The sequence below is a fragment of the Xiphophorus couchianus genome, chromosome 18 (assembly GCF_001444195.1).
Source record: "Xiphophorus couchianus chromosome 18, X_couchianus-1.0, whole genome shotgun sequence".
Classification (NCBI taxonomy): domain Eukaryota; kingdom Metazoa; phylum Chordata; class Actinopteri; order Cyprinodontiformes; family Poeciliidae; genus Xiphophorus; species Xiphophorus couchianus.
Genome location: NC_040245.1, coordinates 19,742,719 through 19,765,814, shown reverse-complemented (window position 1 = coordinate 19,765,814; position 23,096 = coordinate 19,742,719). Strand labels below are relative to the sequence as shown.

Here is a 23,096-nt window from a genome sequence, read left to right as displayed (position 1 = left end):
CTTTCTGCTGAATCTAACAAGCACCTGGTTACATATCAGAACTTTAATTCAGATCACAAAGGTTAATGAGGTTCACATCAAAGTGGACACATCACTTTCCTCATGTTGTTGTTTTCTCTGTACATCGTCCTGCATGTTCTTTTTACTTTTTATACGTCTTCCATATTTCTGTTTAATCACACCCAGTCACACTCCTTCACTTTATATGGGTAATATTGATTTAGTCTCCTCTGCCACTCATGTTGTCATTGGTTCATTTTTTTTAATGTATATTTGTTGTTTGAGAGTCTACATATTTTATATTATTCTCACCTCCAACGCCTCGCTTCGTGACTTTACTGATGGTTTTTTTGCACATTGGTGGCTTCACACATTTACTTCCTGACATGAAATGTCAGCAAATGGCTTCCACAGTTATTAGCAGTTCTGGTAAAGATGAGTAAAAACATCATTTGAATTGATTTATTGATAGCTGTTCAAATCAAAGGTATGTGGAAACTTGGTGTTAGACCCAGGGAATTTATTAAAATAATAATGAAGTTTGGATTTTTCTGTTTTTTGTTCTGAGTCGTATTGGGCCAGTAGGATAAGAGGTGTTTTTATTTTGAGGCTTTTTACGCACCTGCAGCAGGGCTGCTGATGAACGTGGAGGACGCTGTGAATCACTGATTTACTTGGCAGTTTATCTGAAGTTGTTTTGCGTCGGCCCAGGATTTAGAGCATGAGGTGTGATGGCTGCAGTGGACGGTGTATTTATTTCTGCATGCAGTTTTCTAACGATGAGCTCAGACTGCAGGTTTGCTTAATGAATTTTGGTTTATTTTTTGGGGAAAAAACGTCGGGAACAATGTGGGTTTTTTTATGGTTTCATTGGGTTTAGTGATGTTTTCTTCCTTTAAGGTAACTCTTCAGTCTGGGGACTGTAAATGTTAACACTAGTCCTTAATTATTAAATTTGAATTTATCTTACAAAGCCTCATTTTAGGTTTAAACGTTTTGACATTCCTCTTGCTTTTGTCAGTAATATTATATTTCTGTTCTTTTAATTTGTTTCATATTAAACCTCTGTTATTTTATGTGTTTTGGAATATATTTATGTATTAAATTTATATGTTAGATTTGGAGGGAAACATGAATTATAATGTAATAACTTTACAGTTATATTGTAATAAATTATTTTGAAACGCTGTGTTAAAATTCTTATTTCTGTGCTGTGAAAATACTTTTTTTTTAAAAATCCAAATACTTTTATTTTGGTATCCGAGATCAACAATTGTAAGGAAAAATAAATAAAAATCAGCTGCCATAGTTTTGGTTGTACACAGACGAAGAAGCTGTTTGAAAAACAGAAATCTGTTCCAGTTCATCATGACTTCAGACAAGACTCATGTAAGTGGCGTCTTTTTTTATTACTTAAATTTAATGCTAATGAAACTGATCTATACAAACATGCTCATTTTTTCTGAAATAATTGTTTCCAATTTGGTGTCACCTTGAGAATTTAATGATGAAAGGCTGTATTTCTAGGCTCTCGTTCACCATGATGGAGCCTCTGCCTTGCTTTAATGGAGGCAGGCTGGCAGGCATCATGCAGGTCGAGCTTCTTTTATAACACATTTATAACCAAACAGCAGATCCAAACTTTCCCACGCTTATGATGGTTAAACTGAAATTAATCCTCCCATTTTAAGGAAGTAATGCTGTAATTTAATTGAAATTAAATAGATATTTGAATTAAACTAATTCAATTCAGTTTATTTATTTAGCACCATTTCCATACACTCTACCGAATGATGATCCTCAGGAAGGTGAAGGACAGTAACTCTGAATATCCAGAAAGAAGTCGATGCATTCAAGTACAAATGGTTCAGTTCAAAAAGTGAAATGTACATTTTATTTCCGTTCAAAACATTTTGATCAGTTGAGTAACTTCTCACCTCAGATCAGGATTGTTTGGTATGGTCCAATATCTCTGAGCGTAGTTATAAAATGGCAAAGAAGCAAAACATTTGTAAACATAATAGAATTTATTTTATAAATTTTATATTTGACATTCTTCAGAGTGTTTTTTTTTTTTGTTTTTTACATAATAGTTAGATATATATGCAGTCCAACATTATCAAACTTATATACACCTTGAACTTTCTCCATAGGGAAAAACACACCAGTACTCTGTTGCTTCTTCAAGTACATTTATCCCTGTGAACTTTTCGGTTAGTTTTGCAGCGACGCGGCGCAAAAGATGCAGTCGACCAAAATTCCTTTGCATATAGTAATGACATTGGGAGAAGTTTTGTTTTATTTTTGTCCTGGAAAAGGGAAAAAAAAGTCCCTGCGGTAATATTACAAAATACAAAAACATGAGGGAGAAGTCTGTGAAAGTGGCCGAATGTGATTCTGGAGGTCTGTGTGGTCATCGCCACCGTTATATACAGCAATATTTTTTTTTTTACATGGTCCCAGAGGAAAACAATAAGAAAATTTACATTAAACACAAATTATTCATCAGGACAAATAAGCAACAGTAAAAATTCAGCTGTAAATGTTTCACTCTACATATATTTTAGTAACGTGATCTTGACGTCTGTGACGCGTCGCTTCCTTCCCTCCCACAGATCAGTACATTCAGGTTGAGAGAGCTGCGTGTCGCCGCACTCGCACAGTAGAAATGTTCACAGTGCAGGCTTTGTTAAAAGATGATTATTCACATCTGGTGCTGAAGTTTATACCCATGTCAGAGTAGTCGCTGTGGATTAATGCGTTTCTGTTGAGCATCAGTATTTCTCATGTGGTCATAAAAATATATAAACCAGGCTGCTGGGTAGTACGACGCAGCGACTGATTCTATTTGGCAAAAATATTTGGTACTCTAAGCAGTAACAAAAACACAACTCTACATGTGTACGACTGCAGGTAACAGCGAAAACTGTGATTGTCGAAACCAAAACTGCACATTATTTTACTGTAAGAGGGCGTTATCTGGTTATTATCCTTCAGTATATTCATGATCGGAGTGGTTTTGCACCGCACTGACAGGAGGGGGCGCTGTAGCCGTGTGCAGCGTCAGTGCTGACTCCAGTTGTGGTGCAGAAGGTTGAGTCCGGTCCAGGATTTAGCTCCAGCCCTGCAGCATGTGCTGCTGCTGCTAGAGGAGGAGCTCCTCTAAATCAGAGTCCAGCTCAGATCAGGATGTGAAAACATCTTCTGCTTCTCTGTCTAAAAAAAGCACATGCACCCGTTTGCTTTGGGCGCATGCTGATGACCTCATGCAGCCCTGATTGGCTCCCTGGCTGCTGTCGGTCTGCAGCGTCCTGCCCTGCTGATCCCAGTCCTGGACCGCTTCCCGCCTCGGCTCTTTCCGCGCCTCTCAGGCCAGCTTCAGAGTGCTGATGGGGAAGGAGGGCATCGTCACCATGGTTACGGGGTTAAGCACCGTCTGACCCATGAGCTGCGGGTGGTGCGCCATCATCTGAGTGCTCACCGCCGCCTGCTTGCCGACGATTGCGGCGGTGGCTGTGGCCTGGGTGGAGGAGGTCCCGTTGACGTGCGGGTGGGCGATGTGGCCCACCATGGCCGGCGGTGTGACCGCTACCGGCTGCGGGTAGAGGGCCGGGATGTGCTGCCCAAGGTGGGCCACTGGGTGAACGGTGATGTGGCTAAAGGGCTGAGTACTGGGGGCCAGCTGCACGGAGCTGCTGGTGGTACAGGGGCCAAGGGTCATGTGTTTAGGGGCCCCTCCATGGAGAACGTGGTTCACTGCCTGGATGACGGAGGGGTGGGAGACCGAAGCGTGGGCGATAACCGTAGGATGCAGGCTGGCGACGGGCTTGGCGGGGACGGAGGGAGGGCTGGGAGCGCTGGATGCCGGAGCAGGGAGGATGGGCGGGGCTACTGGGTTCAATGGAAGGGGCTGCAGCAGGGGGGCTTTGTTCAGGGTGGAGATGTGCTGGGTGATAATGGAGGCGGTGGTGGCTGGGGTCACAGCTGGAGTCTGGGTGACGAGCTTGAGCAGCTCGGGCTTCATGGTGTGGGGCGCAGCCGGCGAGGCACTCGGCGCTCTCTGAGCTGACTCTTCCTCCAGGTCTTCCTCCATTCCTTCCTCACCCTCTGGAACAACAACAGCACTCACCGTCAGTCTCAGGAGCATCATGCTGGGATTTATCACGAACACAAAGTAGAATATGAATGGAAGGAAGGAAGGAAATTGTGTACTTGTTGTATTTAGCCCCTTCAGTCTAAACGAGGTAGAACCTGTCAGCTGCATTGACAGTGTCCTGGGGCGTCTTTACAGTTTGCCTGAGCCAAACAAACATTAACGCTTTGATAATATTTAAGCTCTGGCTAGAAAGTGATGTACTGCTGGAGTGACTTCAATTTGACTAAATGTCTCCAGAGATCTGAAAAAGCTGCACAGACGCCTCCGTCCAACCCGACGGAGGTGGAGAAGAAGAAGGGAGCAAACTGCCTGAAGATGAAGCTGAGCCAGAGGCTTCATACGCAAAGACTTGAGACTGCAAAAGCTGCTGAAGGTGGATCAACAAGCATTAAGAAAAGGCTGACATTTTCAATAAATTTCCAAAAATTTCAACTATTTTTCTACATTGTCATATTGGGGTTCTTGGGTGCAGAATTTTGAGAAAAAAACTATTGTAATTTTGTAAGAAGGCTGTCGCATAAAAAGTGATAAAGTGAAGCACTGTGAACGTGGCTCTTTCCCTGCCTCTGGATCTCCTCAGCGTAATGCTCCCTCCAGGTGGACAGTTTTACTATTTTGAGATGATGAACAGAACAGTGTTCTTCACAGCATCCCACTGAGCTGCTGTGGGCCAGATGTGCTCACCTGAAGCGGTGGAGGTGGAGGCCTGGTCCTCCTCCGGCTGCCCCGTCTGTCTGAGGACGCGGTCGATCTCCACCACATCCATCCACTGGCTCACATCGTTCTTCAGCTCCGCCAGCCGCTGCTGCGTGGCGATCTTCTCTCTGGCCAGCCGCTCCATGTCGTGTTCGTACTCCTTCTCTTTGCGCTTCAACGTCTAGAAACATATGGAAGCGTCAGGTTGATGAAGGCAGGTCGGTGGGCAGAGGTTCAGAGTTCGCACGCTTTTCCCACAGTCAAATTCAAACATTTGTCAAACTTTTCAAGCAACACCTTTCTGATTAAAACAATATAAATGAGCTGAAGAAGACAGTTTCAATTCACTATTATATATCTTTTATTGCTGTTGCATAATATACCGTATTTTTCGGAGTATAAGCCGCTACTTTTTCCCCACGCTTTGAACCATGCGGCTTGTATCCCGGTGCGGCTTTCCTGTGGATTCGTTTTTCAACCACCAGGGGGCTCTTTATCAGGAAGTGAATCGTTGGATGTCAAAATTGGAAATCAAAGAAGAAAGCGCTCATTTTCATTTAGAACAAGCACATGCTAGCAGCAGAGAAATGGCGGTGAAAAGGCGGAGAAATGTTTTCAAACTCACATGATGCAGCTTTTAAGTTGAAGGCTATCAATCTACCAGTACAGATAGCCGCTGCGCGTAAACTCGGCGTGAACGAAACCATGGTTCGGAGTTGGAGACGGAGGGCTGCGCCTAATAAGTCCAGCAGATTTATTAAGGACGCTCCCTCTGCTGTGTCCTTGTGAAAAACCAAGAGCGGCGGAGATACCATCGGCTTACAGCCCGGTGCGGATTATAGATGTACTTTTTTTTTTTTTTTTTTCCAAAAAGTTGTAGGTGCAGCTTATAGTATGGTGCGTTCTATAGTCCGGAAAATACGGTATTATGATTGTATTATTCAGCTGGGACAAGATGAACTAAAATATAACAATTTCTTGTGTTTTGAAATGTCTCTTACATTTCAAATTGTTTGGCGATCAGCAGGTAGAAATAATACTGATTCGATGTGATCTGAAACAAGAGAAGTTTAGTTTGATTTAACTGGAGTGAGGAAACAAAGGTAGGTGTCTTTAATATCTTTTAAATATCTGGTTTCAACTACAAACATTTTCCAAATTTAGGCTTTTAACCAAACATTAGATTGCACTTTAATTCAAAACTGTGTAGTTTGAATATCAAGCATTTTAAGGACTTTACACAGAAATCAAACATTTTCCAGACACTCAAAACCCTTTCGGAAAATCTTAGAAAATTTTAGCCTTTTTAAGGATTTCAAGCATCCGTATGAATTCTGGGGATAAATCTTCGAAAAATGAATAAATTATTACCACCACAGACTGGGAAAATAGTCTCATTCTTTTTACTATAAATGAACCTAATTCACATTAGTTAAAAAGCCTGACTTATCGGCAGAATTAGCTGCTTTGTCTGGCGTAATAACAGGTTACGTCCTGTGAGCGGCTCTGCGATAAAAGATTTTAAGCACCTAGAATAAAACGTTTACCCCAATGATGAAGGAAAACCTTGGACTTGGTGTTCCCTCGCCCGGACGCGGGTCACCGGGGCCCCACTCTGGAGCCAGGCCTGGAGGGGGGGCACGATGGCGAGCGTCTGGTGGCCGGGCTTTTACCCATGGAGCCCGGCCGGGCTCAGCCCGAAGAGGAAACATGGGCCCCCCCTCCCATGGGCCCACCACCCGTGGGAGGGGCCAAAGGGGTCGGGTGCACTGTGTGATGGGTGGCGGCCAAGGGAGGGGACCCTGGCGGTCCGATCCTCGGTTGCAGAAACTGGCTCTTGGGACGTGGAATGTCACCTCTCTGGTGGGGAAGGAGCCGGAGCTAGTGCGTGAGGTCGAGAGGTTCCGGCTAGAAATAGTCGGTCTCACCTCGACGCATGGCTCTGGTTCTGGAACCAGTCTCCTTGAGAGGGGCTGGACATACTTCCACTCTGGAGTTGCCCAGGGAGAGAGACGTCGGGCAGGAGTGGGCATACTTGTTGCTCCCCATCTCGGCGCCTGTACGTTGGGGTTTACCCCGGTGAACGAGAGGGTAGCATCCCTCCGCCTACGGGTGGGGGGACGGGTTCTGACTGTCGTTTGTGCTTACGGGCCGAACAACAGTTCAGATTACCCACCCTTTTTGGAGTCCTTAGAGGGGGTACTGGAGAGTGCTCCTCCTGGGGACTCCCTTGTTCTGCTGGGGGACTTCAACGCTCACGTGGGCAGCGACAGTGAGACCTGGAGGGGCGTGGTTGGGAGGAACGGCCCACCCGACCTGAACTCGAGCGGTGTTCTGTTGCTGGACTTCTGTGCTCGCCATGGATTGTCCATAACGAACACCATGTTCAAGCATAAGGGTGTCCATATGTGCACTTGGCACCAGGACACCCTAGGCCGCAGTTCGATGATTGACTTTGTCATCGTTTCATCGGATCTGCGGCCGTATGTCTTGGACACTCGGGTGAAGAGAGGTGCGGAGCTGTCCACTGACCACTACCTGGTGGTGAGTTGGCTCCGGTGGTGGGGGCGAAAGCCGGTCAGACCTGGCAGGCCCAAACGTGTTGTGAGGGTCTGCTGGGAACGTCTGGCGGAATCCCCTGTGAGACGGAGCTTTAACTCCCATCTCCGGCAAAACTTCGAACACGTCCCGGGGGAGGTGGGGGACATGGAGTCTGAGTGGACCGTGTTCCGTGCCTCCATTGTCGAGGCGGCCGATCGGAGCTGTGGCCACAAGGTTGTCGGTGCCTGTCGCGGCGGCAACCCTCGAACCCGTTGGTGGACACCTTCGGTGAGGGATGCCATCAGGCTGAAGAAGGAGTCCTATCGAGCCTTTTTGGCCTGTGGGACTCCGGAAGCAGCTGATGGGTACCGGCGGGCGAAGCGGCATGCGGCTCGGGCGGTTGCTGAGGCAAAAACTCGGGTGTGGGAGGAGTTTGGAGAGGCCATGGAGAAAGACTTCCGCACGGCTTCGAGGCGATTCTGGTCCACCATCCGGCGTCTCAGGGGGGGGAAGCGGTGCAGCACCAACACTGTTTATAGTGGGGATGGTGTGCTGCTGACCTCTACTCGGGACGTTGTGGGCCGGTGGGCAGAGTACTTCGAAGACCTCCTCAATCCCACCAACATGCCTTCCACTGAGGAAGCGGAGCCTGGGGACTCTGGGTTGGGCTCTCCAATCTCTGGGGGCGAGGTCGCCGAGGTGGTTAAAAAGCTCCTCGGTGGCAAGGCCCCGGGGGTGGATGAGATCCGCCCGGAGTTCCTTAAGGCTCTGGATGTTGTAGGGTTGTGTTGGTTGACGCGACTCTGCAATATCGCATGGACATCGGGGGCAGTTCCCCTGGATTGGCAGACTGGGGTGGTGGTCCCCCTGTTCAAAAAGGGGGACCGGAGGGTGTGCTCCAATTATAGAGGGGTCACACTCTTAAGCCTCCCTGGCAAGGTCTATTCAGGGGTCCTGGAGAGGAGGGTCCGTCGGATAGTCAAACCTCGGATTCAGGAAGAGCAGTGTGGTTTTCGTCCTGGTCGTGGAACACTGGACCAGCTCTACACCCTCAGCAGGGTCCTGGAGGGTGCATGGGAGTTCGCCCAACCAGTCTACATGTGTTTTGTGGACTTGGAGAAGGCGTTCGACCGTGTCCCTCGGGGAGCCCTGTGGGGGGTTCTCCGGGAGTATGGGGTACCGGGCCCTTTGATACGGGCTGTCAGGTCCCTGTATGACCGGTGTCAGAGTCTGGTCCGCATTGCCGGCAGTAAGTCGGGCTCGTTTCCGGTGAGAGTTGGACTCCGCCAGGGCTGCCCTTTGTCACCGATTCTGTTCATCACTTTCATGGACAGAATTTCTAGGCGCAGCCAAGGTGTTGAGGGGATCCGATTTGGTGGCCTTAGGATCTCATCTCTGCTTTTCGCAGACGATGTGGTCCTTTTGGCTTCATCAGATCGTGATCTGCAGCTCTCGCTGGATCGGTTCGCAGCCGAGTGTGAAGCGGCCGGGATGGGGATCAGTGCCTCCAAATCCGAGGCCATGGTCTTGAGCCGGAAAAGGGTAGAGTGCCTTCTCCGGGTCAGGGGGGGTGTCCTGCCCCAAGTGGAGGAGTTTAAGTATCTCGGGATCTTGTTCACGAATGGGGGAAGAAGGGAGCGGGAGATCGACAGGCGGATTGGCGCGGCGTCTGCTGTCAAGCGGGCGCTGTACCGGTCCGTCGTGGTGAAGAGAGAGCTGAGCCAAAAAGCGAAGCTCTCGATTTACCGGTCGATCTACGTTCCCACCCTCATCTATGGTCATGAGCTTTGGGTCATGACTGAAAGAACGAGATCGCGGATACAAGCGGCCGAAATGGGTTTTCTCCGTAGGGTGGCTGGGCTCTCCCTTAGAGATAGGGTGAGAAGCTCAGTCATCCGGGAGGGACTCAGAGTAGAGCCGCTGCTCCTTCACATCGAGAGGAGCCAGTTGAGGTGGCTTGGGCATCTGGTCAGGATGCCTCCTGGACGCCTCCCTGGTGAGGTGTTCCGGGCACGTCCCACCGGGAGGAGGCCCCGGGGAAGACCCAGGACACGCTGGAGGGACTATGTCTCTCGGCTGGCCTGGGAACGCCTCGGGATTCCCCCGGAGGAGCTGGAAGAAGTGGCTGGGGAGAGGGAAGTCTGGGCCTCCCTTCTGAAGCTGCTACCCCCGCGACCCGACCTCGGATAAGCGGAAGAAGATGGATGGATGGATGGATGAAGATTTTTAAGCTGATTACTTAAAATTATTTATTGTGCTGTGCAGGAGACAAACGTAACAGTGCTGCAGCGTGAAAAAGGAGGAGTATGAAAGTAGGAGGCGCTTCCTGGCAGCGGCTCCTTGTGACCCAATTCGCCTTCACCAGCTGACTGAGCTGGACTTCCCTGTCCGAGGCATCAGGAGGAAAACACATGAAAACCTGACCACACATCAAATGAAAGTCAGGACAGCCAGAAACCCTCAAGGAAATTAGCTTTAACTAAAGACTTGAGCCCAGCATGACAAGACAAGACCAACTACATTATTATAATATTTTGAAACTGAGCACTATAATTAGGCGTGCTTTTCACCAGCGTGGCTCCTTTATCCAGCACGCGCTCTGGCGAGGAGGGAAGTGGCTCTGTGAAACCTGATGACTCAGGATCATAAAGCCAGTTTCTCCAGGGGTGGACTTCCTGTTCACGTCCGCAGGGTGAATGAGAAAAAGGGAGGTTGGGCGGCAGGGGGGTGTATGAAGCAGCAGCAGCATGAGATGGGAAAGGTTTGTGCTGACCTGCTCTCTGCACACGTCCCACAGCACAACGCTGCACATGAACGCAAATAGCAGAGGGGAACAAAAGGCGGGCTGAGTGTGAGTCGGCACCTGTCTCTCTTTAGTCCTGATCCAGGATTAGAAAAACACGGGCCGAACACTCTGAGGCTTTGCTGCGCCGCTCTGCAACGAGGCCGTCACTGAAGCACATGGACCGAGTTTCTATTTCTGGCTTTTAAAGCTACAAACAGGAATTCACTGGAAAATAATAATAATAACAATAGACTCGCTTTCAACACAGCTTTTCATCTGTAAAGTTCCTATTGAATTATTATTTGATCAGAATAAAATCAACCTCCTAAAGCCAGGTCTCTAAACACACATGCTTCTTGTGACCTCGCCTCACACAGGCCAACCAATCAGAGTACGTGTGACGTGGTGTAGAACATTGCATTGCCAGTAAAATACATGGAACGTGGTTTTTGAAGAGAACTAGGATGGGCTGGAATGATCTTATTGGCAAAGATCCACAAAAGACTGATGGGCCGTTAAATGTGATCCATCAGTATGATTTACAAGGCTGTGAAAAATTCTCAAGCGCCTCAATGTTCTACATTATCCAACTACTTTTAATATATATAACGATGCTGAGTAGAAATTGCAGGTTAAAAAAAAGTGTTCTGAACCACAGCGATGAACAAACAGGAATGTAACATACTTCACCACATTTTGAGCTCAACTTCACCTGCAAAAAGCCAAGGCCTGAAGATACCTAAAAATCCCCTAAACTGAAACTGTTTGACAACATGAATTGTTCTAAAAAGAAAAAAAAGTCTGAAAAGGCACTTCTTGTTTGAGAAAATAAAAACCAAACAAAAGAAAGAAATAAAGTGGCTGTTAAAACCCCATTTTAAAGCTTTTGGACTCCAGCAAGGTACAGAAGATAATGGAACAGTGGTGAACTACGTCAGGGGTGCTGCTATACGACTTCAACAACTTGCCATCATTGATAGAGCTATGATATCCTTTCTCTATTAAAAAAATCCCGAAAGAATGTTCTGATCTGAAGCCCGCCAGTAGTTCCCCCCGATATGAGCGGTCCACATGAATGTGGGGCTTTGAAGGGGTTTAGCCAGAGTGTGGGTTTAGCTCTGCTTAGATTCCAGGAAGACTTGACCTCAAACAGGCCTGAAAACCTTTTACTGCGGCTGAATTAAACAATTTCTGTAAAATTCTTCCCCAGCGATGAAAAACACTCGTTGCCGAGGCTCATCATGTTGTGATTTTTAAAACCCGGGTAGAAAAGGTGAAACCTGGCTGTGGACACTCTTACCTGTGTTTTTATTGACTCTGTGGTTCTAAACGTGTCTTTGTAAGATGATCAAGATTTCACTCTTTTCAATTCACCAGGAGAGTCAGATATATTGAAACATTAAAATGTTGGGCGCCATGGAAACGTAAAAGATAACGACAGCACTTTACTGCTCAATGAACCAGGCAGAACATAAACGCCTGAATGACTGATAACGTCTTCTGTGTCAAATAGTCGGAGACATCTGGACACAGAAGGGACTCTCAGAGAGGACCAGCTTCTCTGTGCTGATGTCACTGGAATGTCTCCATCTTTGTTTGGCAGGGAAACAACCAAGGACCTCCCAAGGTTTCCTTCATAACGTTGGACAAACATGGACTCTTACGGTGCCATGAGGTCATCTCTGACTTTGCCTCAACATACAAATATTGACTTTTAAATTCAGTATGGAAGAAAAAAAGACTACAAAACAGATGGAACTGCTTTCATTTGTTTTTTTGCAATCTTATATGAGTCATAAGCTGCCATAATAGTACACGGCGTGAGTCATGGAGAGAGCATGGAGCAGAGAGGAGACGTGCTCCAGAAACATGGAGACCCACTGAACCCGGTGGTGGAGGGTACAGGCTGCGGCGTGCTCACATCTCGTTAATAACAGCTGAGATTAGCCAAGTTAACCTGGTGGCTAAGTCTGCAGCAGATGGATCGCACATCAGCATGTTAATCATGTCACCAGGTTGGTAAGACACAAATTGCCGAGAACTTTATTATTCTTTGCACATGGCTGCACTCCGAGGAGCGACCAAACCTCTTCTTCAGATAGACACAGCGTCACCTGAGCTTTGTTTGTGTGCGGCGGACATCTAGATTAGCACACAGATAGGCTGAACCATGTGCGTTTGTTTCTAATACCTTATGGGGACCATTTTCCTGACATATACTATGTTGTGGGGACACACTGCTCCTTGTGGGGACCGAAGCCTGGTCCCCACAAGGGAAAATGCTGTTTTTGGGTCAGGGGTCAGATTTAGGACAACGGTATGAATTGAGTTTTGGTTAGGGTTAGGTATGTAATGGTTAGGGTTAGGATTAGGGTAAGGGTAAGGCTTAGGCTGTAGAAATGAATGGAAGTCAATGGAAAGTCCCCGCAAAGATAGCTGCGCAAACGTGTGAGTGTGAGAGAGTGAGTGCGTGTACACCCATGCAGGGTAAACAGCAGCAAAGCTCCGTCACAAGCAATGCGAGTGCCGAGCACATGGCCACAGAGACGGGGAGCGGGAGGGGGCGGATTGAGAGGGAGCAACACAAGCTGTACTCACTGACTCACTGCTGCAGAACACGGCTGGCTCCTCTTAAAGGGCCAGCAGCGCCACAGGCCACGTTGCAGACATGCTGCTCAGCCTGGCCCACCGACAGGGCTTCTGCACAGGTCTTGTGACGCTCTGGTTACCATAGACCATTGTCTTTTTGGGCCTTCCAGCAGGAAAAAAGAATTTCACATGGTGCCTGACTAACAATTAAAAGCTTGTCTGAGGGAGAGAATATCTACTTTCTGAATGATTTCCTTGTGAGAAAAAGTTAACTGACTAATATTTGGCCTAATTACCTCTTAGTTTAGATCTAATTGATCCGAGGTCCAGATATTGGTTGCATATTTGTTCTCATGATCCATGATATCACTTCAGGACTCACTTGTTTAACTTGGTCTATACAATTTAAATGATTATTTCTCTCTTGCTTATAGTGCATTTTAAAATAAACTAAGGAACTTATATTGAATATCAGTGTTTTTTTTTATTTTTCTGAACATATTTAACAAATCTTTGTATCGTTTCACCCTGCTTTGTTTTGATTTCATCTGCTTTTGAGAATATTTTTAGTTTTTATTCAAATTAATTTTAACTTGTTTGTGGTTAAAGTTGAAATGATGTAAATAGATCAAATATATTCATAAATATAAATATATTAGTATCACAATATATAATAACAATAATATGAACAAAGGTTTCATTTTATGACTTTCACATAATTAAGGTTGTAACACTGATTTTTATTTTGTTCATTATTCTGACCTTTTAAAGCTGAACATATTCCAACAGTCAAGAAAGCTAAATTAATATAAAATGAGAAAATAGTAAATCAACTAAGGTAGGATTTTCAAAAAATAAGAATAATGCCACAATCCACAAGAATTAGTTGTGTAAATATGTATAATGTGGGACATATTTGGACGAGATAATTGGGGATGGGATGTAACAAGCTCTGGTTTTCTCCTACTCCTTCGCAAACTGGATATGAAATATTGTTTTATTATGTTTGATTATTATTATGGGGTTGTTTGTTTTCTTCTTATTCATTTTAATGTATTTTCTCCTGACATTTTACATGTTCGAAATGAATGAAAAATGTCATTTCATCACAATTTGAATAATTAACCTCTAAAACCCGACTGCCACAATTTCGGCAGGAAACGCAACATGTCTCCGGCTGGCAGTGGAGGAACAAGTTGGGCCGGCGAGGGAGACGAGACGAGGCAAGAGTGGAGTAAACCGAGCCTTGTGTTTACCACTCCACACTCCCTCCCTGCTGCTGGCAGCTCAGCGCCGTGGTACAGCGAGTCCTGCCTGCTGCCGCGCTGGGCGGGGGCAGCGCGGGGGGTGACGTCTCGCGGTCTAGGGAAGCCATGTGCTCGCTGCTCATGTGGCCTTAAAAGCTCAGACAGGGCAGGGTAGAGGAAGGGAGGAGGAGCGCTAATGTGGCGGCTTAACTTTGATTTTATTTTTTTTGTATTACTTTTACGCTGCCGGCTCACGAGGATGCCTTTAGCAGCGGGAGGATCAAAATCAAATAATAATAAAAACAGAAACGCATGTAGCTGCGTGAGAAGAAAAATATGAAAGAACCTGACTCCATGTTAATCTGCTCAGAGTCACAAGCTGATAAGATGATATGAGAAAGTCCGGATGTTCAAACAGCTGGCAACTTTGTGGAAAAGTGTTAAAACTCCTGCCTCTGTGCTTACTTTAGCATTACATAAACATTCGGGTTCGGCTGCAGTAGAAATGAAATGCGATGCCAAGCCTACAGCTCTTTGCAAATCACTTTTCTGAGCCGCAGTTCAGAGCAGAAGCTCCTCCTCCTCCTCCCGTCGGCCTGGGATGGAGAGAGAACAGGGGCGGGGAGAGGAGTACGCAGACCGGACACGTGTTCCCATGCCTCCACTTTATCTTGTTTTCCTTTTAAACCAAACTTTGTGTGTGTGTCACTCCACTGCCCGCCCAGTGACGGGAAAAATCCTCTTTGTGGGGAAAAAGGCGTGCACGAGTACAAATACAGATAGACCTTTGTGACCTTACAATACATGAACCGGTTTCTGTGCAACTACATAATGGAGGTGAGAGTAATAAGAATTTTCTTTCCTTTTTGTGCCTTAAAATGTAGCAATTGTTAACGTCATTATGAGGGAAAGCTGGGGATGTCAGTGTGCCAGTTTATCACGACAGGCACAGTAGGATGCTAAATCACAGAGGGAGGCGTAGAGAGGGAGGCTGAGTGATGAGCCGTGCACCCACGCTGTCCCACTTTCCTCCTGAGAGGACCAACCAGACTCTAATTCCTGTCAGCCACAAATCAACCTCTTCAATTTCAACATTCCCAAATCTGCTCCCCTGTTCAATAATAAAATCTGGAGAGTAACTTCTGGTAGGAAGGCCTGTACAACTCAGAAGCAAGAGTGAATAAAGTAACCTCATTCATCGCTCAGTGACAGGTAGTAAAAGCGGTTTAAAACCAAAACATGCCAGCCTCATAACTACTGGAGCTGCTCTCAGATCAGAGGGATTTTAAGAGATCCATCGAGAAGAATCAGCTCTTTTTCAGGTTTGACAACACTCTTCAGTGATGAAGTTGAAGTTTGCCATTTTCAGTATTAGTAAAGCAATACAAATCCATCAGAGGAAGCACACAGATATAAGAAGCTGCTTAAATGTAAATTGTATTTTCTCCAACATGTCTGATCTGTGCAGCAGCAAACAGGAAAGGTACACAGCATGCAGCAAGGCTGATATTCTATGCCTTTGAGATTCCCTCTGTCTGTCATGGAAAATGCTGTTTTAGCAATGCTAATTGCACAAACTCTGCAAATCGCTTATGTAAAATAACCCTGATTTGTTTTTTTTAAAAGCATGAAATCTTGTTTGACACCAATTCTGATCCCAAATCAAATAATATGACCACTTGCACCAGAAAGGTAAAGCAAAGATATTTAAATGGTGATCTTATATTTTTTTATAGTTTCTAAAGAGAAATCAGAATTGGCTAAAATTGATATAAGAGTCCCAAAAAACAGTCTGACTCTTCTTATTTTATATTTAATGATCAACTGTTTAAAAATAAGTTAGAAAAGAATTCAGTAAAAACTGAATTCTCACTCTATTAAACTGGGCCAGCGGTGGACCTTTGCACCAGCAGTTTACAACCACAACACCCACACTGAATCATTGAGTCATGAGCAGACCTTTTAACAGCAGTAACAATTACACCGAACAGAATCAAGTGAAAAAGCCTGTAGTTATATAAATTCAAAAGAAGCTTAAGTCGAGCTAAAAATAGATTTAAATGCCTTGCACAAATGGTGTCTGAACTGCTTGGACACTCCTGTTGTGCTAACAGAGCTGGCTGCTTTTGAGCCAATCACGGTTTCATAGCAGAGGAGCAGGTTTCTGTCCTGCCACTCCTTCTGTTCCTCACGCTTCACTTCCAAATGACGCGGAGTCTTCAGAAAGGAAACCACAAAGCTTGTCTTCACCCAGAGAGCAGATAAGCCCGAACACTTAGGCAGCTGCTGGAAGGGCTCACCTGAATGTATCTGAGTGCACTTCTCAACACGCTGAGGTTGGAGGTTTTCTTCTCGTCGATGTTTGGGATGTTCTTTTTCAGCGTCTCGAAGCACTCCTTCAGGTGCGCTCGCCTGGCAGACGCAACGAAGACCGAATCAGTGAGAACAAACTCCTGAAATGATTAGTTTTAATAACCCCCAAGATATTTTTTTTTTTAAATAAAAAAGAGCTACACTGCAAAAGAACAAAATCTTACCAAGTATTTTTGGTCTAGTTTCTAATGCAAATATCTTATTAGACTTGAAATAAGACAAAAATAACTTGCAAGTAACTTTTCAGCAAGATATATTGGTTTGTCTTAAGTCAATAATTCCTTAATGTTGATGAAAAAGTACCAGTTCCATTGTCACATTATAAGACGGGAGACATTTCTTGTTATAAGAGAAATAATCTGCCAGTGGAACTAGAAACTAGACAAAAAATATTTGGTGAGAGTGTGTGGTTTTTTTAGTGAAATAGACCTTTTACATTTCTGTTACAGCAGATGTTATGAGGTAAGCAGTGAGGTAGTCATTAAGGAGGCGGGTAAAACTCACCTGTTCTTCTCTAGTTTGTTGTGCACTTCTCTTGTGCCGGCCCTGCAAGAACAGAGAAAAAAAACCTCATGTCCAACTGAGGCAACCTGACGAAAACAATCACAATTAATCAAATATTTTCTTTCTTCTTACTGACATTTTAGTGGGGATAAACTCTGGGTTAATCGTTATTTCTGACATTTTGTGAACCATCATATTGATTTGGTGAAACTATACCAAAGTTCTAACAGTTAAAATAACACCCAGCCTCATTTCGTTGGACGTACCCTCCGGGTCTCTTCTTACTGTCCAGCTGGCGACTGTCGTCAGGTGGACTCCCCCGGCTGACGGTGCCGTTCTGCGGGGGAGTGGGCTGGAGCAAGGGGCTAGGGTGGGGAAGTAAAGCTTGGTGCTGAGAGGCTGAGATGATTGAACCTGCATAGCACTGAACCACTTGCTGCGTCGGCTGCTGCACTTGAGTGTTTTGGTCGATGAGCAGAGAGAGGTTGTGATGGTTCTGGATGGGCTGCCTGTGGTTGACCGTCACCGCAGGAGTTGGGTAGTCGGCTTTGAGAGGCGGGGAGCACCTCACGCCCGCAGCGCTTTGCTCCTGAGGGGACTGAGGGTCTCTGTTAGGGAAGGCCAGCGACGGAGCAGCTGGCGGTGAAAGGGTGGTGACCGGCAAAGAGGGTGACCCTGTGGGGTTAGGGGTAACCACGGGGATGGGGAAGACGGTGACGGGCATGGAAGAGGGAGGCAAGGAGGGCGGTATGGGTGGTGGGTGGCACTCGGTGAGACGTTCCTTTGCTTTGGGGACATTGTTGATGTGAGGTGTAGAGTTATAAGTCACATCAGGGTAAATATACTCGGTCTTCTGCTGCAGAAGCAGCTTCGCCTTCACTTCATCCTCTGTGGAAGGAAAAAAACAAGCAGGTTACTAATCTACCAACAGCTCACTCATGCCCACGGTGCAATTCATTAGAAAAAAAATAAATATGTTTTGTTAAGGCTGGGCGATATAGCTCAAAAATAAAATTTCCAGGTTTTTTTTTTTCACGCCTGATCCGATTTTAAATACAATTTTTTCGTATTTACGTCCTTTTCTGTAAAAAATAAATTACAAGTAATAAAAAGTGTCTTTTATATTAATCATCCATTCTGTGAGGTGTAAGGCTAAGAGAATTACTTTTAATCACGGGAAAGTTATCATAATATTACCAACATAAATATGCAATTTTACCAGAAGAACATCTTAAAATTACAAGAAAAAAGCCTTCTTCAGAAAAAGTAAATTTTTTATTATTTTTCATTGGAGTTCTCATTAAAATTTCTACTTCAGTTTTTAAGTATTATGGCTTTATCCTGGTATTATTTTTGACTGGTACATTTGTTTTTATTAACAAAGGACTGTGGCATATAAAAGTGAAAATAAATGTGCTGCATTACTTGTGAATCCAACAATGGAAACATGCTGATCAGCTGACCTTTAATACCCTCAAAAGGTGCATCAAATTCATCCTGCAGGTTGATGCAAAAACAAACTAAAAATGTTGGCCATTTCATCTCATACATCCAACACAATGCATAAAGCATAAATGTGAATATTTCTGACATCATTTAGCCGGTGACGGTGTAAGACATTGACGGTGAAATATTTTACACTCAAATCCCCAAAAAATTGATTTTACTCAGCGTTCCCCTGCTGAGTGAAACCTATCAGAATTGGTTTTGTCCAACAGATAAAAGTTCAAAGGTGAGGAACTTTAGAGCCCTACTTCTGGAGGACAAATCTTTACTAAAGGATTGTAATGAACCAAGAAGACTTGGTTTAGTATAAGAAATTACAGGAAGACACCTTGCAGAAACCAAACCCAAATTTTCTCGGCTATTACAACCAAGAAAAGTGCAAACATGTTGAACAAACCAAAACATTTCACTGCTTCATGTGTCAACAGACACTGTTGTAACTTCTTGACCGTGTTTGACATAATCCAGAAAGAAAAACAGCTATGAGGGAAATGTCTGCTGTTTTAAATAACTGGTAAACCTTTTTATACCATCCCACTGACTAGTCATTTTTCTCTGTATATGTGTCATGTCACGTTACAAAAAGTTGTCCAAGTAGGGAAAATGCTGAAAGAACAGGATGTTCTGCTAACTGCGCCGGCCCACTTTTATAAGACATGGTGCGTTGTGTTATTGTAGTCGTGCTTTATTGTATTGTGACGTAGGCACATAAACAGCAGTGCCTTTTCAGACAGAAAACAAATGAGGCAGATCGAAAAGAAAAAAAACAGAAAACAGCGGGTTTTCTATAGGCATTATATAACTGCAGCAGCAGATAGAGAAACACTGGCCTACTTTCCCGCACACAGTGACCTGCTCTACAGCAGCAGAGGAGGAGGAGGAGGAGGAAGAAGAGGACTCTGCTCCCACAGTGCAGCAAAGCAGGAGGAGCAGAGAGAGGAGAGAGAAACAGGAGCTCTCACTCTGATCCTGCTCTAATAACCTTTGTTCACACCAACTTTATCAAAGTTTAGGCTTTAAACAGCCAAAGACATCTTTTGTTTTAGGAAGACGGTTTAAAATTTCACAATTAACACGCATCAAATCTCCACACAGGCAGAGGAGCTTAAATTTAATCCCAGGTGCAGCTGTAAAATCTTAATGAGCTTGCATCTGGTCCTGAAGGAGCACATTAAGGTAGCTTTGTGGTTAGGTTGTCCTTGCTGCAGAAACATCCTGGGTTTAAATCCCAGCGGTGGCCTGTTTGTGCAGAGTTGTAAACGTTCTCCATATGCATGTGTAACAGCCAGGGTTCTCCAGGTACATTTTTGTGACTGTTTCTCTCTGTAATTGGGCTGCACACTATCAGTTAAGCATGTAAGTGCAATATAATGATTTAGTATTGCATTGACTATAATGATTCATCCATATTTTCCTTACAAATCACTTCCTGACAGTACAATGCCCCCTTTCTCTGTGTGTAAGCTTTAACATCTCAGCCACTAAAATATGCATCAAAGACAGTGAAAGCACTTTCAACTGGCCAAATATGTTAGTGGTAAAAAAACAATGAATGCATTTAAAATATTGCATCCATGCAGGCCTTTGTAATTACAATATTCCACATATTAAATGTGCAATGATTGCAACTCAATATATTGCACAGCTCTATTCAGATTTATGAAAATATTTCACCACAACAAAAAGACTTGTGTGTGTCATAGTACAAAAAAACCCTTAATCACCACAAGATAAGCAAAAATTATCCAAGGTACAGTGTTTTAAAAAACAGCACTAACATGGAAATACGTACAGAAAAAAACATGCCATTATGTAAAATTTGGTATTCACTTATGAGCATCATCTTATGAATTAATTGAACATATCAAGTACGTTCTCTTTGTGTAGACCAGCGATTTTTTTTCTTGACTTTATTTAGCCTATTCAACAATATTTTTTATACCGACCCGAAGGTTTCCCCCAGAAAACTTGCTAAGCCCGGTGGTTGGGTGCCGGCCGGGCAGTCATTCATCCAGCGGCCCGTTGTGTTTTTGAGTTAAAATTGTTTTTTAAAGTTGACAGAAAATTTTAAAATATCACTTGATGAGGATGTGCTGTGGTGGCGCAGGGGATAAGCACAACTCACATAAGGAGGCCTTAGTCCTCGTCATGGCTGTCGCAGGTTCGATTCCCGGCCTGGCGACCTTTGCCGCATGTCTTCCCCCTTCTCTCATTACCCACTTTCCTGTCAATTAACTATCAAATAAAGGCCACTAGAGCCAATAAAACCTTTAAAAAATATATATATATCACTTGATAATTCCTGTGTTATTGAAAGATTGGATGATTAACACCTGAACACCAACTATAAAGTCTTAATAAATCCAAACATTTTAAAAAGATTTAGATAAATAAGCAATGCTTAGCCTGGTGGGAGCACAAGTAAAGCTTGGTGGCCCGCCAGGCTTATGTTACACTAGGTCAAACCCTGCTACCCCACCATGACCCTCATATCACCCAAAGATCCATACAAAAGTGTTGAATCCCTAATTAAAGACAATATTGCCTTGCAATGTACTTTGGACATTCTACCCTAAACATACTAAACCTGTCTATATTTTTCTAGAAATAAGGTTGTGAGTAAAAAAAAATTATAGAAAAGATCTTTCTCTATTTTGTTCAAATCTAACTGCCTGGGTTGTACCTGAACCAAAGGATGGAAACTGCGTTAGCTGGTTTTGCTAAAACCTACTGTTGAGCTACATATTCAGCTTTATGCTCTTTAGGCGGAATGAGGTTACATTTCCACAGAGTAGTGACTCATCTTTTGCATAAACAAGCTCTGGGAGGGGTAGCCCAGCACGCACGTGGTGAAGGGGGCGGAGCCAGGATGCCGTTAATACTTCGGGGCGAGGTTTGTTGATAGCGCGTCATCGACAGACATTCAAAGCCCCTCACCAGCGTCTGAGAGGAACAGGAGTTTGTTTCTGTTTTTTTTTTTTTTTTTTTTAACTGATATAAGTAGACTGAGAGACGCAGTCGTGTCTCTGTACAGTAAGACTATATAGTTCGTATTTTTAACCACAGCGGGTGATTGAAGTAGACAGATGTATGTAAACTAGTCACTTGATCCCCTTTGGACGCTGTCAGGTCATTATATAAAAAGGAGCCTGGCATTCCCGGCGCCACCGCCCTTTATCCCCCCGTTTGAGTCGATGGATTAATATATCTCTTGTAAAGCAGTTTTATTATAGCGTGATCGTGTAATCTTTATAATAATGAAGTGAAAGCAGAAACCACCTGAGAACTTTACTGTGTGAAATGCGCAGCAGGTTTCAATGCAGTAACGCTGGCACTCACTGCAGTAAAAAAAAATAATGCATATTTCACTAATATTTCTGTCAGTGACCACATAAACTGGCTGCAACCCGAGAGTCGTCTGCACGCAAACACAAATGCGAAAGTAAAACTAAAATATTCCCTGACATTTCGCAGATACACAGATCTCCTATTTGGATTAAGATACAACTGCACAGAAATCGCTACGTGGGCGACGCAAGGAAATGAATAACATCCATGATTTAACCCAAAAATATCAGTCTTCTTTGATCCTTTTTAACCCCGCAGCTTAAAAACTATACTTCGGGAAACAACATCAAACGTAATAATAAAAAATAAAATCCAAATTTACCACGTGCTTTCTGTTGCTGCTGGGCTTGTAATTCCAAAAACTTGGCAGCTTCCAGAAGCGTTTCGATGCTCATTTCTGTCCAGTGGCGAAACACTGCCTGGATTTTTCTTTAGAGAAAAGCACCACGGCGAAGGAGCGATACTGTCTGTGTAGTACAGTACGGGAAGAGGTTCCCAGACTAACTCTGGGGGGAGGGAAAACAAACTGAAAAATGAAGTAATCGGATCCTCCTCCTCCTCTTTCTCTGCACAAACCCAACCACTTACGTAGAGGAGTTACAAACAAGATGGCGCTCAAAGTAGTACGAACAACCACGGTTTGTGAATCACGCAGCGTTAGGACACGCCCACAGACACGTAGCCGTCCACACCCTCTGTCAGAGGAAGACAAAACACGGAACATGACGCTGGGCGGTGTGTGTTGTAAAAAAAAAAAAAAAAAAAAAAAACTTCAACGCTTCGGGTTGCATATTTTACAAATACAACGTTTCGCTTCCTCTGACCATTTATGGTGAACAGACGTTAATGTTATTGTGCGTCCGCCGCCATTCTCTACAATGAAGTTTACGCTCGTAGCCGTCAAAACCTCCTGCGCCCACCTTGTGACCCATGTTCACCTGTCAAAAATGGGATAAAATAAAGAAAATGTAACAGGTTTTTAAGCGGAACAGTACGCGACGGTCTGTAGCAGTTTCGAGTCGCTTAGCAACCTGCTTACGTCAACCGGTAAAAACTTTCGAACATTTAAATACATTCCCAACACAACATCTTTGAATATCTTCATGTTTTGTGGAAATGTAACTGCTGGATGTATTCTTCGATTATTAGCAAGTCATGTGCTATCCAGTGAAACTAAAACAAGTTTGTTTACTTCGTTCTTTTTGTCATTGGCCTGTAGTTTAGAGAGTTAATGTTAACAACTCAAATTGTTTATATGTTATTTATGAAGGACACTTGCTTTATTGATAACACAAGAAGTCTTAAGTGTTGCTGGGATCAAATAAGATTAATAATAATAACCCATTCATTC

The 23,096-nt window shown here is 44.3% G+C and overlaps 1 protein-coding gene across 1 annotated transcript; it reads right to left on the bottom strand.

Moving 5' to 3' along the window:
- Positions 1-1,874: 1,874 nt before the first annotated feature.
- mnta (MAX network transcriptional repressor a) lies at positions 1,875-22,365 on the bottom strand. The gene is made up of 6 exons (XM_027999259.1): positions 22,068-22,365; positions 17,158-17,779; positions 16,892-16,933; positions 16,315-16,426; positions 4,841-5,033; positions 1,875-4,107 (listed from the first exon to the last, which is right to left on the bottom strand). Exons 1-6 carry the CDS (start codon positions 22,138-22,140, stop codon positions 3,368-3,370), a joined length of 1,782 nt encoding a protein of 593 aa, XP_027855060.1. The 5' UTR covers positions 22,141-22,365; the 3' UTR covers positions 1,875-3,367.
- Positions 22,366-23,096: the final 731 nt, after the last annotated feature.